The 17,183-nt window shown below is 33.4% G+C and overlaps 2 protein-coding genes across 2 annotated transcripts; one reads left to right on the forward strand and one right to left on the reverse strand.

Moving 5' to 3' along the window:
• Positions 1 to 193: 193 nt before the first annotated feature.
• On the forward strand, positions 194 to 15,462 carry LOC112043082 (protein CREBRF homolog). The gene is made up of 6 exons (XM_024078347.2): positions 194 to 1,515; positions 2,203 to 2,389; positions 3,154 to 3,358; positions 4,298 to 4,548; positions 5,786 to 5,902; positions 5,993 to 15,462. Exons 1-6 carry the CDS (start codon positions 787 to 789, stop codon positions 6,085 to 6,087), a joined length of 1,584 nt encoding a protein of 527 aa, XP_023934115.1. The 5' UTR covers positions 194 to 786; the 3' UTR covers positions 6,088 to 15,462.
• On the reverse strand, positions 15,451 to 17,047 carry LOC112043083 (uncharacterized). The gene is made up of 4 exons (XM_024078348.2): positions 16,886 to 17,047; positions 16,579 to 16,721; positions 16,050 to 16,474; positions 15,451 to 15,650 (listed from the first exon to the last, which is right to left on the reverse strand). Exons 2-4 carry the CDS (start codon positions 16,659 to 16,661, stop codon positions 15,475 to 15,477), a joined length of 684 nt encoding a protein of 227 aa, XP_023934116.1. The 5' UTR covers positions 16,662 to 16,721; positions 16,886 to 17,047; the 3' UTR covers positions 15,451 to 15,474.
• Positions 17,048 to 17,183: the final 136 nt, after the last annotated feature.

The raw sequence follows: 17,183 nt of genomic DNA on the forward strand, positions 1-17,183 counted from the left end.
TGATGATGATAGAAATTAAAAGTTATCGTATTTCATATTATTTTGGCTATGGCAAGTTAGTTCTTTTCTTGGATCTTGCCTTTCACTTCACTGCACGAGTAGCATTCTTTCTCTGTCTAAGTGTCTAGTGTTTACGTTCTAGCAAGTAGCAAATGACGTAAAATCCAGGCCTGCACCCCCTCCTCCCATACTTCCTCCTGATTTTAGCTTAGTAATGCTATCTCACTCTGATATTCAGCTTTTCCTATATCTGTTGCTCTCTAATGACCTTTGAATATGCTGAATAATACATGAAATCTTTGTTTACTTCCAATGAGTAGTTGTATCTTGCGCGAGTGTTTTCGGTTTTTGTTATTGTGAGCTAAGGAAAAATATTATCAATACACAAGAATTCACGTGTTATCTGTTATTGATTATTATCCGAATAATCGAAAATACAAAGACGTTAATCTGTTGTAGGAATTGCAAAAGTGGGTGAAATTAATAGTTTGCTCTAAATTTAATATCGATAGTCATTGTGTATAATCAACTGCTTACAAATTATTTGGTGTTGTGCTCGTGGATCGTATTATGTAATGTGACGATGAATTTGATTAATCTCGGACATAATACAACAATCACCTAAACATTCACACAATATTGTGTCGTGTAAATCAGTGAAATAAATAAACATTGTAGGGTTCGACACGTGGGTTTCCGTGAATCAAAATCGATAAAGGCGTAAGCGTGCGCCAGTCTATCAACAAGACGATTCTACGTCAAGGTCACTTCACATAAACACGTGCAATGTCGGATTCTATTTACAATCATGACTTTCTTTTAGACCCGAGTTTAGAAATTAAACAAGAATCGCCTTTCGAGTTGGGGACGATGTCAGCTTCCGTGCCGATTCCTCAGAGGCGCGCTGACTTCTGTGACTTCAACTCGGACCTGGATTTGTGCTTACAGGACTCCCAAGTCGGCTCTTTCCACAGTGTACCTACACTATCATACAACAAGCTCTCCTTTGATACTGAATCTCCAAAAATGGAACCATTCAAAATGGAAGACGACGATATATTCCAAGTAGACAAAGCTGACTTGATATTGGGGCCGACTCTTGCTGAGCTAAATGCAAACCCAGACACATCACTGGATGATTTAAACTTTGATGATTTACTCTTACCAGAAGAGAGTGGCTATTGTATACAGATAGGAGGAGCTATGAGTGGGTCTAAGCGCACAATGAACACTTTACAGACAAGCATGTTGATGACAGACAGTCCATGTAGTCCGTATGGGCACGCTCAGCTGGCATTTTCACCATCCAGCCAACATAGTTCTGCATCATCAAGTTTTGTTCCACCTATTAGTCAGTTGCCAGAAATGCTTTTGCGCATGGATGGCTACAGTGGGGAAATTGCATTGGGGCAATCTGTACCTGCATCATCAGTCTTGCCACCCTTTCCCAACAATGTAAAAACACAACAAGCCCCTCTGTCCTCGTCCGCACCAACACATCTAACAATGGAACAGGTAAATGAATTTCTTAATTTACTTTAATCGTTTGTGTAGTATGTATCAATAACATTTTAAACATTTTGTTTCCTTACAATTTCTACTAAAAATTAACAAAATGCTAGGTATTATTTGTTGTTTATATTCTAATAAAATTATATTCTAATTTCTAAGTAACTTACTAAGTTTTATATTAATTATGTTTATAGTATTTAATCTTTTGAAATCAAGCTTCTTTCTTATTTTTCATAATTATAAAATTAATCCCAAGAAAAACATTTTAGTACAATATCACCACTCAAATTATGTCTGTCAACCTGAGTTATATGTAAGCATAATATGGCAGAGCTTCTTTTACATTAATATTAGACAGAACAAGGAGATAACGCACTGGGTGTCAAGTGGAAAGTCATCACTTACAATTAAAAAAAAAATATTGTATAAGCTGCATGCCACTGTATGTAGGCCAATCACCCTTTTTTGCATGTGGAAATCTTCACGGATACCTCCCTACCCTTAAATCCTGGAGTGTTCTTACTCATTACTGTATGGCCCAAGGCATATGTTAAGCCTCATTGGCCAGATCAGTTCAGACCTTAACTTACAAGAGCTGCTTCATTGCAGAATTCATCATAGCAATAGTCATTCCCAGACAAAGTCTGTCATGTGCCTTTAGATATAAGTAAACAGTTGTTTGTCCACCAGATATGGCAGCGACGAGAGCCACGTAAGCATTTGTTATCCACCAGCTCCTTGGCAGAAGCAGGCTCTGTATCATCCCTGTCTGGTGGCCTACTCAGCCCAGGCACTGGAGACTTCTCACAGGATGAAGATGACAGGGACATAGAGTCAGACGAAGACAGTGACAGATATGAGGATCTTTCATCAGATGGTAATTAGAAAGGAGCAAATTATATTTATTAAATGGGCCACACACCCCATTGTATACCAGTGTGTTTACCACTTGAGCAGACAAAAATACTCAAGTAGTGACGAACAACATACTGTGATGTGTGGCCAACCTAGCCTATTATATTACAGCTCAGCATGTTCTTATACACTTCTTTTTAAGGAGCATGCAGCTCCGATTTCCAGTTACTGTCACAGTCTAGCTGCCACCATGAACTTAGAACAATTATTTTAAATAATGATTGATGCTGTATTTATATAAATTGTTATGTGATGATATTCATTCATGCAGTCATTAAAAATGGTATTTTATTATTATTGTTACACAATATTATATAAGAAACTGTATATAAATTGAGTAAGGAAATGATTTCATTAAAAAATTAGCCAATTATAATTAAATATTATATAGATGGCTTGGCTAATTTTTTAATAGCTTTAGATATTAAAAGAAAGAGGCCACTAGTTTAAAACAACATGAAAAAATCAGCCCTAATTTATTGTATAATATTGTAATTAACTTAAATTAAAGTAACACATCCATAAAGTAATATTGTATGTCATAAGATTGCATCATCATAAAAACAAAACAATGTATTTATATCACATTAATATTATGCAGTGTTTAAACATACAAAAATTCTTATTCACTTATAATAATTTAATAAAGCTATACAAATATTAATTTTATGGATAATATGTCACTTAATTAGCAGAAAGTAGTAGAATATTATATTGTCATTTCAGAATCCAATGACGACTGTCCAGAGAGGAAAGAAGCTAGGCAAAATGCTAAGAGGGAAAGGTATTTTTGGCAGTACAATGTTCAAGCTAAGGGACCCAAAGGACAAAGGTTAATATTAAAGAAAAAGTCAGAGGATCCACATGTCCTTAACTCAGTTACAGATCCAGTGTTCAGTCCCAACTGTAATGTGAAAGGCATAAAACACAGGTAACTTATAAAATCAAATTTTTAAAAAAAGTATATGGTATAGATAGATAGAGATATAGATAGAATAGAGAAATCACCTCCTTTTTTGAAGTCGGTTAAAAAGAAAACATATTTAAATTACCTCATATACAAGTAAAGCATAACATATAATATATATTCCATAAGTTGTTATGTCTTATATTGTACTGGTCCGGCATACCCACAGCTATGCAATTTTGTTTCTGGTTCCCGGTCCCAATAGACTCCATTATCACTTAACATTAGATGAGGTTGCAAGAATTTTAACAATAACTAATTTATAAAAAAGTAAATTGCTAGATTAATTACATTGTTACATAATAATGAAAACTGCTATTAATGACTCATGCAATATCATAACTGGAAATAAATGTTCGTTTTGACATTATAATAATCTAACTTCTTTTAAGTACAGCTATACAGAGTATCCCATAATTAATGGATAAAGAATAGACACAAGTTTTATACAAATTTACAAACCTGTAAAAATTTATAAAAGTGTACTAGTTTTTAAAATGATGGTACACTTCAGTCACATGAATTTTTTTCAGAACATTTTGTTTTAATCTGGTCATCATAATGAAAAAAAAATATTGCACTAAAAGCTTCTTCTACAAAAAAAGTAAAACATTATTAATATTAAAACAGTATCATAGTACATTGGTAATTTAATCCATAATGTTTAATCAGAATAAATCAGATCTTTTAAATCTAATTACAGCATTGAAAAATCTGATTCAAGATAGAAAATTTTGAAAAATCCGAAAAAAAAATATAACTTGGTCGCCCTAGGGATTTTTCAAAACTATTCAAATTAGTTTAAGATAATTATGTGGTGTGTCTACTATTTGCGTTTTATAGACACCCTGTATATTTACTTGAAAGAAAACCTTCCTTAATGATTTGACATTTCTATTATAGCGGAAAAGCGCGAAAAGGGGATGGTAACGACCTAACGCCTAACCCTAGAAAACTGTACGTAATCGGCGCAGAATTGGACAAATTGGGTAAAGTAATAAATGACATGACCCCTGTCAGTGAACTGCCATTCAATGTAAGGCCAAAGACAAGGAAAGAGAAAAATAAACTAGCCTCAAGAGCATGCAGATTGAAGAAAAAGGCACAACACGAAGCAAACAAGTTAAAGCTGTATGGCTTACAACAGGAACATAGTAAGTGACAGAATTTAAAATGAGAGAGGAAAATCAAAAATTATTTAGATGGTCGTTTTAAATATTCTTATAGTATATCAGTTGTGTGGACTGTTACAAGTTACTACCCTAGCAGCAAATTTATTACAATACTAGCGGACGCCCGCGACTTCGTCCGCGTGAAAGTCGTTGTAAACTTTCAACTACCCCTATCATACCCTACCCTACCTCTACCCTACCCCTACCCTACCCTATCCCAACCCTACCCCTACCCTACGCCTACCCTACACTACCACTGCCCTACCCCTACCCAACCCCTACTCTACCCCTACCCTACCCCTACCCTACTCATTAAGGCTGCACATCTTTATTTATTCCTCCCACCGCGAGTCGCGTCGAGCGCTGCAACCGTTACACAAAAATAATCCTTAAAGTCCTTAAAGCATGAATTACTATTCACGCGCAATGGCTTAGCGTATTTCATGTATAACTTTGGTGTTTCTTTACCGATTTTTATGATTCTTTTTTTATTGAATAGGTAATAATGTTAACTTTCTTATTAGTTCGTTCGTAACTTTCGTATTAGGATGAGTGATGAGTGTTATAAACATAAGAGTAGACAAATATAATCAGAAAACTCCCAACTGCTAAGCTATCAGGAGTTACACGTGTTATTGTGAGTCAACCATAAAAGATAGACATATATATGCTGTGGTGTTTTTATAGATAATTTTAAGGAGAACATTTCCGTCATACATGATTTCTATGTAGCTTTAACCATTAAGGCTGTACACAACACTTAGATTCAACACTTAGATTGCAATGTCAAATAACATTTAACATGTGGGACAGCATAGTAGTCAGGGCCGTAGCTACCGGCGTATCAACCGTATCAATGATACGGGCCCCCGGACTACAGGGGATCCTTACCTGTGAAAGCAAAAATTAATAAAATGTAATCCACAATTTCACATAATCTGGTGCTTCCCGAAAAAAAAACTATAAATAAACTGCACATAATTTCATATTTTCTATTATCCCGGGTAAAGCGTGCGCCCAAAAGTTAAAAACATCATACATAGGTTAAGACACGTCCATAGTTACCTATGCAAGCATTTTTGTTTCTTTTATGAGAAATCTTTTACGGAGCTCCCCTTCATGCGGCCCCCTCAATTAATTTTGATATCTCGAAGGCACGCTACGCCACTGATAGTATTCAAGCAATCTTTAAATTATTTCTATATATTTATTTTTGCAGGACGTCTGATGAATGGTATCAATCAACTGAAGCAAATAGTGAGAGGGCGTGTTACGAATCCTGAAAGCAGTGTCGATTGGTCAACGCACATCAGTAGTGTAGTTAATACAGCAACAGGTATGTTTATATATTCTAAAAAATCGTCCCCTTTCTATTCACATCTAACAGTATTTAATATCATTGTTTAACTTGTATTATTTATTTCAGAGGTCAAAATAGCCGGCAAAACTTCCGAGTTCGTTAACACAATATTGGACAATGTGAAATCAGGACAAAATAATGGCGGACTAACCGACATTTAAAGGTAACATTTACGAATATTATAAACGAAAGGCTGTTTTATGTACCTCCAAAGTTATATAGAGAAAACTCGCGTCTTTCATACGAAAGCTTAATTGTCATAGACAATTTTATTTTTGTATGAATCGGAAATAGAAAAAAATAGATTTAATAAATACTATGTAGAGATGTCTGAAGGCAACTAATAGAAATGGTGAACACAATTCTCATGGAAAACTTTAGTTTTTATTTTTATTGCTTAGTGAAACTTGTGTAATGTTTTTTAGACATTAAGTGAATAAATAAGCCAAACGATTAACGAGATAATATTAGTTGTAGAATAAAATAAGTGCTAGTTTGTAAGTGAATAAATATCATTTCACGTTAAAAAACATTTTTGAAAGTAGTAGTAGTATCCAGGAATGTACCAAGGGTTGCCAACCCTACTATAATATATAGTGTTGTACTATATTTTGGGTCTGCGTACTATACATACTGTTGGAGAAATGTATAGTTCGAAAAATACTATATTTTTCTGAAAAAATGTTGGCAACCCTTGATACCTATGCCAATGCAGCCAACCATCATCGCTGGGTTTCGGCTTTCATTATACTATAATATATAAAATATATTATCTACGTTACAAATATGTTTATGACAAACCAATTTAATTATCGTTAAAAAAATAATATTTTAAATATTATTAGTATTTTTAAGATAAAAATTATAATACATAGATATTTAAAAGGTTATATGATTGATTTTTTTAAGAGCAATTTCCAAGATATATTGTTTTATATTTCAATATATGTATTGCATGCGCTTGTAGAGCGACAAAACCGCTAAACTGAGTCTTCGGCCGAGCAATGCAGGGGTGCGGTGTATGAATAACAGGGGTAGGTATGAATAACAGGAAGGGGGTGGTAGGCATCCTTTCATTCAAGAAAAAGTCGACTCGACTATTACGCCGACCTCATACACTTGTTTTCCGTATTCGTTTTCCGAATCTGTTTTCCGTGTCCGGAAAACCGAATGCATGAAATCAATATCATCATCACCATCATCATCATCATCATCATCATCATCATCATCATCATCATCACCATCATCATCATCATCATCATCATCATCATCATCATCATCGTCATCATGATCAGCCGATGGACGTCCACTGCTGGACATAGGCCTCTTACATGGACTTCCAAACAAAGGTCTCGAGCCGCCAGCATCCAGCGGCTCCCTGCAATCCGCTTGATGTCTTCGGTCCATCTATTACCATTATATTATACTATTCGGTCTGGGGGGTCGACCAACACTGCGCTTTCCGGGGCGGGGTCGCAATTTCAGCATCTTGGGACCCCAACGTCCATCGGCTCTTCGAGCCTTCTAATAAATAGTTAGCGACCAAGTCTAGGATCCATAGGTCATCACTGGCAACACGCACTATTCGAAGATTTTCGTCTTCAGGCACTGAGGAATTTCGGACGAAAAGATGTCACGAAGTTTCCCAAACGCTGCCCAACCGAGCTGGATTCAGCGATTCATCTCTTTCTCGAAATTAAAAATTATTTCTTGAAAAATATAAAATACATTAAATGACGCACATGTACAATTTTTGCGAACGGAACAAATTCCGCGAGTACGTAATGAATGCGAGCGCTTGCGATAATATACATTCCGTATGAAGTAAAACGTAAAGTCAGTAGTCTCACGGAATAGACGCATAGACACACAATAAAAAACAAATACTAAGCCTTACTAAAGCCAAACTCGATATAGTTTATCAATAAACAAATTAAAAGTTGAAAACGTATGTTATTTATTTCATCCTAATTTATTTAAAATCATGTATTGTTTTTTTTATATAAAATGTTATTCACAAGATAATAACTATAAATGCATTAAGCTTACTAATCAAAATTGTCGTTAATATAGATTAGGTTCAAAATGTTAAATGACTAGCTATTTATTTTGGTTTGGAATTTGGCCAGTGTTTTTTGGATCATCTTTTCATTCAAAATTGATTTATTTTGATTAGGCTTAGTTTACTACTTACACTTTTGAAAAGTCAAGTTCTGTCATAATTTAAATTAATCTAATGGTGGTAATAATAGTCGAAAACTTAAAATTAAAGTTACGAGGGTTCCAACATTAAAAGAGACGTCTGCCCCGCATCCCTGTACCGCGTAAATCGGGACTTAATTATTAAAATCGTCTGTACCTCCTAGAAAGTTACGAGTATGTTACCATATATACCATACCGTTATGACAAAGTTTAAATAAAAGCATTTTAATTTAGCGGTGCTATGGTAAAAAATATCAGATTTTTGTAGAGTGTGTTCTAAAAGGAGTTTGTTGAAAATGATTATTACGTATATAATAATCTTTACGCTAAGAATAGCACGATGATAAAGATTTTTGATGAATATTCATAATGTGTTTGTTAGTCAGCCTCAAGTTCAAACTAGTCATTATAAGCATGTCAATAAATTTATTTTTTTATATATTGTATTGTACGCCATGATATGCTTCTGTGCAATATTAGAACCTAGCAAGAGACATTAAAAAACGTATTTCAGCGTCATTGTACTTTTTTCGTCAAAAAGCTAAAAAAAAAATATAGCTAAAAAAATAATAGGTTTGAAAATAGAAAGGCTAGTTGTTTTGCTTTACTCAACAACCTCACCTCTGGTGTAGTTTCTTTGTTATTTTATAACCAAGAGCCTGACCCTGAGGGTCTTGGGTCGATTCAAATTTTATATTTTCTAAATTGGTTGGACATTTACTTAGAACTACCTTAAAATAATAGTAGAATAAAAATCATATCACTTGCTAGGTTTTGAAATTGCACAGTAAATATTTCATATTTCCAATTAAAATCAATAAGATAAAAGTATCATGCGACGTTTTTAAAATGCATAGTTTGGAAAAAATTGTTAGGTACATTGTAAGTAATTCTAAGTTAAGTATATTAATGTTAATTAGCTTATAGGAATAAATCTGTCTAGAATAAAACACATTAAAATATTAACTATGCTTTCATGGTAATTCTAAATACAATAACAACATAGGGGTCGTGCAATTTTGAAGACACCGCGATTTATTCTAAATTAAATTAAATAAATAATGTAACTTGTTATTATTATAATTGGCTATAGTATGTTCGCGTAACCTATACAAGTACTATAGTGTCCCCATTAATACAGTGAAAAATAATTTATAAAGACTACTGCGTAAAAAAAATTAGGAAATTCTGCATATGATATTTTATATACGCAGGAAGCGCATTATTTTGAGAAAGTGGTCAATTGAATGTATAATTTTAAGAAGATTAATTAATTGGATTGCGAATTTTAATATATTCATTTTCGAAAATATTTCGATTACTGGTAACGTGTGTGATCTATTATCTATCTATTAATAAATAACAATTGAACTTGAAATTATAACGACGCATGCCATGATAGGTACATATTTATATTTTTTTACAATAATTATTGAGTAAAATATATACGGTCGAATTGAGAAACCTCCTCCTTTTTTTTGAAGTCGGTTAAAAATAGTCTATCTCAACGTTTATAATATAAAGATTTATTATTTTTCAATGATATTGTAATCAATTTGAAATGTTTGATTTACAATCAGATTAAAATTAAATTGATAAAAAAATATTTTTGTAAAAAAAAAATTGGTATTTATTTTTTATTATGTGTAATTTAATAGTTGATCGATAAACTGAGTCTACAGAGGCGAAAAATTGTTGGTAGCACTCATCAAATAAAAAAATGGGGTTCCTAGGTTTTTAACTAGTGTTGTGTTCACCCTGGTTAAAACTTTGTGCAAGCCATTGGGGCCCCCGGCAATGAAATGATGACCTTTACAACTAATATTGATAACAAAAACACTGCGTAAAACATTGACATGAGTGATAAAACACTCATGACAATTTTCTGCGATTGATTGATTAGTTCTGTCCGCTTAAAGGTATGCGTCCATATATCCACATCGTCAGCATCGGACGCATCGCATTATATGGATTTTAAATTTTACGGTAGACTAGTGCGACTTTCTGTACAAACACTACGATCCGTATGATGCTCTGCGTCCGGCACTTATAATGCTGATTTGTGGACGCCTACCATTATTCGAGTACGTAGTCGATTATTGTCAATATCACATCGATAAATATTTAAATTATCCCAGAGATTTGAGAGACAGACTAATCAATGTGTGTTGTTTTTCTGATTCTTATGACATCAATATGACATTGAATTTATGACATATATGGTATTTTTATATACTGAAATATTATAGGAGAGCTGATATGAATTGGCGGTGTTATTAGAGTGTGAATCTAACGATCACAATTATCAGACGGTTAATGACTTGGACCGACCGACGGCTTAATATGCTCTCCGATCTTCCCCACTCCGGGCCGAGAATATTTCTTAGTATTATTTTATACTCGTAAATAATTATATTTGGTCCAAATTTCTTTTATTTTTTAAGAATATTTGCCATATCTTTTTAAATATGAGCAATATTCCTATTCCCCTCCAACTAGTCGGGAACGAGACTGTATTAAGAGTGGGTACGACACTAGTCCAACGGGGTGGAGATCGAACCACCACCCTTCGATGATGAGTCCGACCGCCTTACCATTGAGCTATTAAGACCAAGTTGTCGCTTGGTTAGTTTTACCTTTCCACCGTCGACATTATTCCAGACCTTATAACAAATAACTTCATTCCAACTCATCGCTGGAATGCATTGTTATAGTAGATTTATTGACCAATTGAGTGTTTGTTACATTGAAATTATATCAGATTCATTGAAATTATAGCAGATCTGGGGGCGGGCATTCGGATTTTTGATTTTTTGTTTTATTGTTTATAAAACTATAATATCTCCATCTTTGTTAGAATTCTTGTTTTCAACCGGCTATTTTTAATCAAATTGAGTTACCCGTTCCCGAGATCACGAAGTAGATGTAGGTAGAATACATAATATTATACCTACGTGGTGTTTAATAATTAATCGCTTTAAGTGTTTAAAAGTTAATGTACTATTCAGGATTCAATCTGCTGTGATCCAAAATATATTCAAGGTTTAAAACCATTTATTTTCTATAAAGACCTTAAACATATTATATAAGGCCCAGATAAATATACATTTTATGTGCATGTGATAGTTTTACATCAAAAGTTTATAATAAATCGAAGTACATATTGTTTTACATGTCAGTAGTTTATCATTATCATATGATATTAGATGTCGTTATATATATTTTGTATATACGTACAGTCGTGTTTTATTTAGTACCATATTTAGTAGGTATAAGAATAATATTAAAGTAATGTTTTACACATAAGTTGTACTAAATACACCTTACTATAAAAAAATACAGTTATATATTATACATATAGTATAGACGTCAAACAAAAACCAATTCAAAAGCTTGATGAGAAAAAAATGACGTAGCATCTGTAGCATTGTAACACATGACCAGAACACAGAACCAGAACCAGCTAGGCAGACAAGACAAACTGACAGAATAAGATGCCTCGACACGTATTGTAGGGGGTTAAAAGGAGAGCGAAAAAAGACCAGGTCTTTTTGTTAGAGATTGTGGCGTTTTTTGTATTTCTAGTCAGGCTATAACAATTAAAATACACTCAGATAAGACAAGATACGAGTAAGACCGTATTCACGCATCCTATCCTCAGGATTTCATATTTATAACAGTTGGCTAGTGTAGATGTGTTGCTTGCCTGGGACCAGATTGTCTACATACCTTGTACCTATTTATCGTGATAAAGGCATACGTAATAATAATAATTCAAAATTCAGTGTTTCCAATAACTACCAATTCAATTATTTACCAATGTATCGCGCTTCCCAGCAACGCTCTACTCACTTGGACTGCGTAGACCAGCTTACAAGATATTTTGAGTGTTTTTAAGATATTTTACTACAAAAAGAAATATATATTTGTTGTCGTCTTATACATCAATCGATCAATTTTGATATTGAGTCTAAATCGATGGTACCATATTATATCATCATAGAAATACTAATTAAGTCGTCGGGTTTTATTGTTAATGGTTCTAAGAGTTCGTCGATGCATATATGTAGTCTTAAGGTTTAGTTTACTAGAGCTATCCGGCACCTGACCGACCTGTACAGCTTGGTCTTTTCATTTAGTATTCTATGTGAAATATAGAATACTAAATGCAATATAGTATTAACATGCACTGATAAACACACATGCATTATCAGTGCATGTTAATGAATTAGACACACGCTCAATTCATTAACATGCACTTTCACAATGCGAGGCGGCAGCAGCATTTCAGCAGGCTAATTCACTAACTTTGACGTATGTTAGTTGACATAATCGAAATTGAGATTGTATGTAACAAATGTCATTCGGTGCCTACTGATAATCATTCGTGAATATCATACAGTAGGTAGATGACATTTCTCAGTTGATTTGATGATTTTAATATGTTTCTGATAAAGACCAATTTAGTGAGTAGGCCAACTGGTGGGACGCTGGATGGCTCTAGTGAGCTATGATCCTGATGCTTTAGTTTAAGTTTTTTATATCAATAAATCCAACAATAATGTAGATTTTACATTGACGTGGTAGTAATCACTTATGCCATAAACACACTTCGTCACTTTGGGCGTGGCCCATATTTTACATATTTACACTTCAGTGAAGTTGATTATAATTAGCGATTACCTAAAATATTGCTTTTAAATAATTAAAAAAATAATGTAATGGCAGTACAAGTATTATAATTACAAAGTAGTCATAAGAATTTATAAAAAAATGAGGAATTGGATGTTTTCTACATATATAAATATTTAGTTTAGACGTACCTTAATGCGCTATAAGTACCATTGCGAATTGTATATATTCAGACTTTATCACGTTAATACTTTATCCAGAATCTCTGTATATCCAAAAAAATAATAATCTATGAAGTAAGTTACGTGTAAGCCTACACTACACAGCCGCTTTAAAGGTTTGGTCAAACTGCGGATGGGTCGTACTCTATATCTCCGGCTCGAAGGACCATTCTGGCTTGAATTGAAGGCTTGAAGCTTCAATTGTGTAAATTTCGAATGCACTGGTTAATTTTCACTGTAATATGTAGGCCGCGGTGGAGCCTTCGGTCTCGGCTGGGGGTTTCTTCGAGCCCCTTTCGGTGCTGAGGTATCCTATGGGTTGATTTGAGGGTTTTAGGGGACTGCGACTTCTCGCTATCCTGCCCTAGGGCTATGTCATGTCCGGTGATTTGTCCCGCGCTAGTAGCGACTAGGTCCCCATCCTGCACCGGAACTGTGTTTCGTCCAGTGTTTTTTCGCCGCGAAATGCGATGGTGTCGCTATCCTGCAGCGGCGCTTCGTAAATACTAAACAAGCCTGCCAGAAAAATGATACCCTGGATACTCAGCGTGCCACAAGTACTTTCGTACGTAGGAGTGACTACGGGGTCAAAGAAGGACCTCAAAACCAGTTGACATAAAAAGTTGATTGTTTCCGCAACATGGCTAGGTATTTTATTTTTCTGGTCAGTCAGCAGTCTATACCTACATTATAACTGTAGCCGTCCCGTCCGCTGTTTGACCAAACCCTCATCTCTTGTACATTTATGACCATGTCAAAAATGACATGGTCGTAAATGTTTTTATTTCAAGATTTTTCTAGAAAAATCTTGTTAAATTAATTCATAACCATTAATTAAATCGGAAGCTTCAGTACAAAATGTGTCAAACACGAGGAGAGCAAAATTTTAGTTACTCTTATGGATCTAGAAGATACCTAACTAAAACTAAATAATGGCTATTCAATATAGCGTCTTCGTGTGTCAGGTTTTATGTATCTAAAGTCCAAAGTATTTTTTGTATTTCAATATTAACTATTTCAATATCATTGCGCTTTTATAGCACGCATATCATAAAGTAGGTACAAATAGCATATAACATATACCTACCTGAATATATACTTATCTACAGTCAAAGTAGGAAATTACTATTTTTAATTTGTGTATTAGTGTAAAATTTAATAATTTAAGTTAATTTATAGTAACACAAGGTAAAACTAAATGGAGGTTTTTTATAAGTATAGTGACTTCAATAATTTCCTTGCCATGAGTTGGTGTTGCCAACATTCCTGTATACCCAGGAAACATTTTCAATGTATTTAATTAAGGTATATTCTAGGGAGTGTTCTGCTACACCAATAATTGAATTATTGTGCAGCTGTTGTTATCAGAGACGCCTATCATAGCCTACTAGTATATTCGCTATCTTGGTCACTTTCAGAAAATTGGAAGCCAAGGCTTTCTGCCATAGGAAATATTTTGCTATATCTAGAGTATTTTTTGTATCATTCAATGAAGCTGCAATGTAATAAATAGGTACTAATTTCAAACAGACTTGGTTAAAAGAGATCATTCACGCTCCATACATTTTTGGGCTCTTTTTGAAAGTGCCGGCTAACAAAAAAATGGCACAACTCGGTAAAATTAGCCAATTGGAGCCCTAGCTAATGTAATATAGCATATAAATTGTCGGGTTCAAAGATATTTCCATACATTTTGTAATTCTAAAAAGTGCTCGCTAAGAAAAAAAACTGGTACGTATCGTTAGCACTGTCCATTTGGAGCAATAGTTAGTATGGCACAAATGTTGCAGGATTAGTCTGAACAAAGTTATAAAGGTTCTAAGCTATTACTCCAAATGGCTAGTTCTAACAATTCGTAGGCATCAATTTTTTTTAGCCGGCACTTTCAAAAAGGGCCCAAAATTAATGATCTTTTATCCTCTGAAAGACACAAAGTTAGCAAATAATCTAGGATCATACAAAATTCACTGTTGTTTATGATTGGATGACTAACATGCTAATTGGCTTTAATGTTATATGGTTCTATATACCTATTGAAAAAAGGCGTGTATACATAGTTGAATACACTCAAAGAAGTGAAACTTGTATGGATCCAAATGCCCTATTATTATTTTATTTTTCCTTGTGCAAAAGTTTCACTTCCAAAAGGAAAATCTGCAACACTGTGTTGTCTTAAAGAAAGAAATTTTTGAACATAATGAAACAACCCTAAACAGAAATACCAGAACGTTTTGATTATTATTATTTGTTATATATTTATTTTGCTATATAAACCAAACTGAACTGTTCTGCGATCCAACAGGCTGTGCTTATTTGTATAAACTCTTTAAGTTTATGTTGTTTTCTTAAATTAAGTTTGTGTAATTTAAATAATAATTTTGTGTTATATTAAGTGTATTGTAAAATATAAAATATGTTATTTTTTTAATTAATCAAATTGTTTATGATTTTAAATAAATAAAGTTAAACACATACACAAAGTATTTTATTTATTAAATGTACAGGTTTGAATTGAGTATACCATTTACTTGTGTACTACAAATGCTGTTGATAATTTTCAGCTTTTCCAATATTTGTTGTATTTCATCAGTTTGATACTCTTCACTGTGTTCAATATAATAAACAAGTGTAGTAGCTGATAAATCTAAATGTTCCCTTAGACATAATACTGAAACAAGGAAAAAATTGTTGATTACAATATTGCTAATTCAATATTTATGAAGCAATTAATTCTGAATGAGCATCATTATATTTGTTTTAACAAATATACATTTATATTAAATGTTTATATATCAACTAGATAACTAATGGGGATGATGACTAGGTTTGATTATATTGATTTTTATGATACATTCAGGTAAATAAGGTCAACAATAAATAATTTATACATAAAAAGCAAAGATTGTATAGATACTACGATCAATAGGAGCAGAGCAGCAGAAGGGAAATGTTGGAAAAACGGAGAAGTTACTCGATTTACAGCAATACTACTGTAATGGCTGGATTAAAGAGGTCTAAGGGCAGACATAGTCGAAGGGAGTCCGCAAGTAATAAATAAAACAATTACCTCCTGCGGCAACTCCTGATATAATGTTTGGCTGCTCTAGCCTTTTAAATTTCCCATCCCACAGTTTGGGTGCTGGTTTAGAAGTGCTTAACTCTCTGATAATCAGAGGTGAATTTACTGGACTAGCAGTTTGGTATTCCAAAAGTGTCTTTGTCTGTATTGTAACAACATTATCACTTGTAATTATAAGCGGTTTCAAAAGCTCCACAATCTCACTACTATGGAGCAAGTTGTAATTCTTGATGGTACAAACATATTTATTTGATGCCATTTCATATAAGTGCAAGTTGACTTCTAGTACAGAGTTAATTAATTTTAAATGTGCTTGAGGGTGCATTTTCACACATTCTGATATGAACTTGCCTTCTAGGATAAAGAGTGTCTCAATTTTATTGAATGTGTCTAAGGGTTGTTGCCATTGCAACCTGCAAAACAAAAATGACACAATGATAAAATAATAACTATTGCAATATTGTACAGTATACAGACTCGGTAATTACTATTACTATTTAGCTCATAGAGTACTCACGATGCAATATCAGGGATTTCGTCGTCCCAATCTTCCCAAGTAGACCGGCTGACTGGTTCGACGATTTCACCAAATGTGCACATTTTAATTTATAGATATTTTTTACTCTTGGAGGATAGGACCGATGTTTTATATATTAGTAGCTGAAAGATATAAGATTACTGATTTGATTAGGATAATCCACATTTTCATCTATCAAGTAACATGCAGGCTGCAAGTGTGACAGTAATAATTTTACAAACGGAGAAGCAAATCTTTTTTAATTAATAAGTACCAAGTTTAACCAAAAATGTTTTTATTTACTTACTTTTATCACTGTTGGTAGAATTCAAATGTATGTTGTTGTATGTATGTAGTACTTGTTAGTAGGCAAGGGTTTAAATATAAAATTTAAATTATTAAAAATTTATGTATTGATTTAAATTTTAAATAAATGACATTGCAATAATATTATTTATATTTTTAGAGGTCTATAATCTATGTCATAGTGAATTTATATTTATGTCTAAGGTCTATGTGTCGATGTTGACACCAGGCTTTTTAGAGCCCAGAGCCCTAAAGCCAGTTAATAAAAAAATAATTTAGCCATAGATATATTATAGAGC

Source organism: Bicyclus anynana, chromosome 13 (genome assembly GCF_947172395.1).
Source record: "Bicyclus anynana chromosome 13, ilBicAnyn1.1, whole genome shotgun sequence".
In the NCBI taxonomy this organism is placed as follows: Eukaryota; Metazoa; Arthropoda; class Insecta; order Lepidoptera; family Nymphalidae; genus Bicyclus; species Bicyclus anynana.

What these genes read in the sequence shown, in the direction of transcription:
- LOC112043082 (XM_024078347.2), top strand. Translation starts at nt 787, where the DNA reads ATGTCGGATTCTATTTACAATCATGACTTTCTTTTAGACCCGAGTTTA. An exon ending in CACATCTAACAATGGAACAG is followed by an intron (nt 1,516 to 2,202) that starts GTAAATGAATTT and finishes TTTGTCCACCAG; the next exon opens with ATATGGCAGCGACGAGAGCC. An exon ending in TGTAGTTAATACAGCAACAG is followed by an intron (nt 5,903 to 5,992) that starts GTATGTTTATAT and finishes TATTTATTTCAG; the next exon opens with AGGTCAAAATAGCCGGCAAA.
- LOC112043083 (XM_024078348.2), bottom strand. Translation starts at nt 16,661, where the DNA reads ATGTGCACATTTGGTGAAATCGTCGAACCAGTCAGCCGGTCTACTTGG. An exon ending in GAAATCCCTGATATTGCATC is followed by an intron (nt 16,475 to 16,578) that starts GTGAGTACTCTA and finishes TTTGTTTTGCAG; the next exon opens with GTTGCAATGGCAACAACCCT. An exon ending in ATCAGGAGTTGCCGCAGGAG is followed by an intron (nt 15,651 to 16,049) that starts GTAATTGTTTTA and finishes TCCTTGTTTCAG; the next exon opens with TATTATGTCTAAGGGAACAT.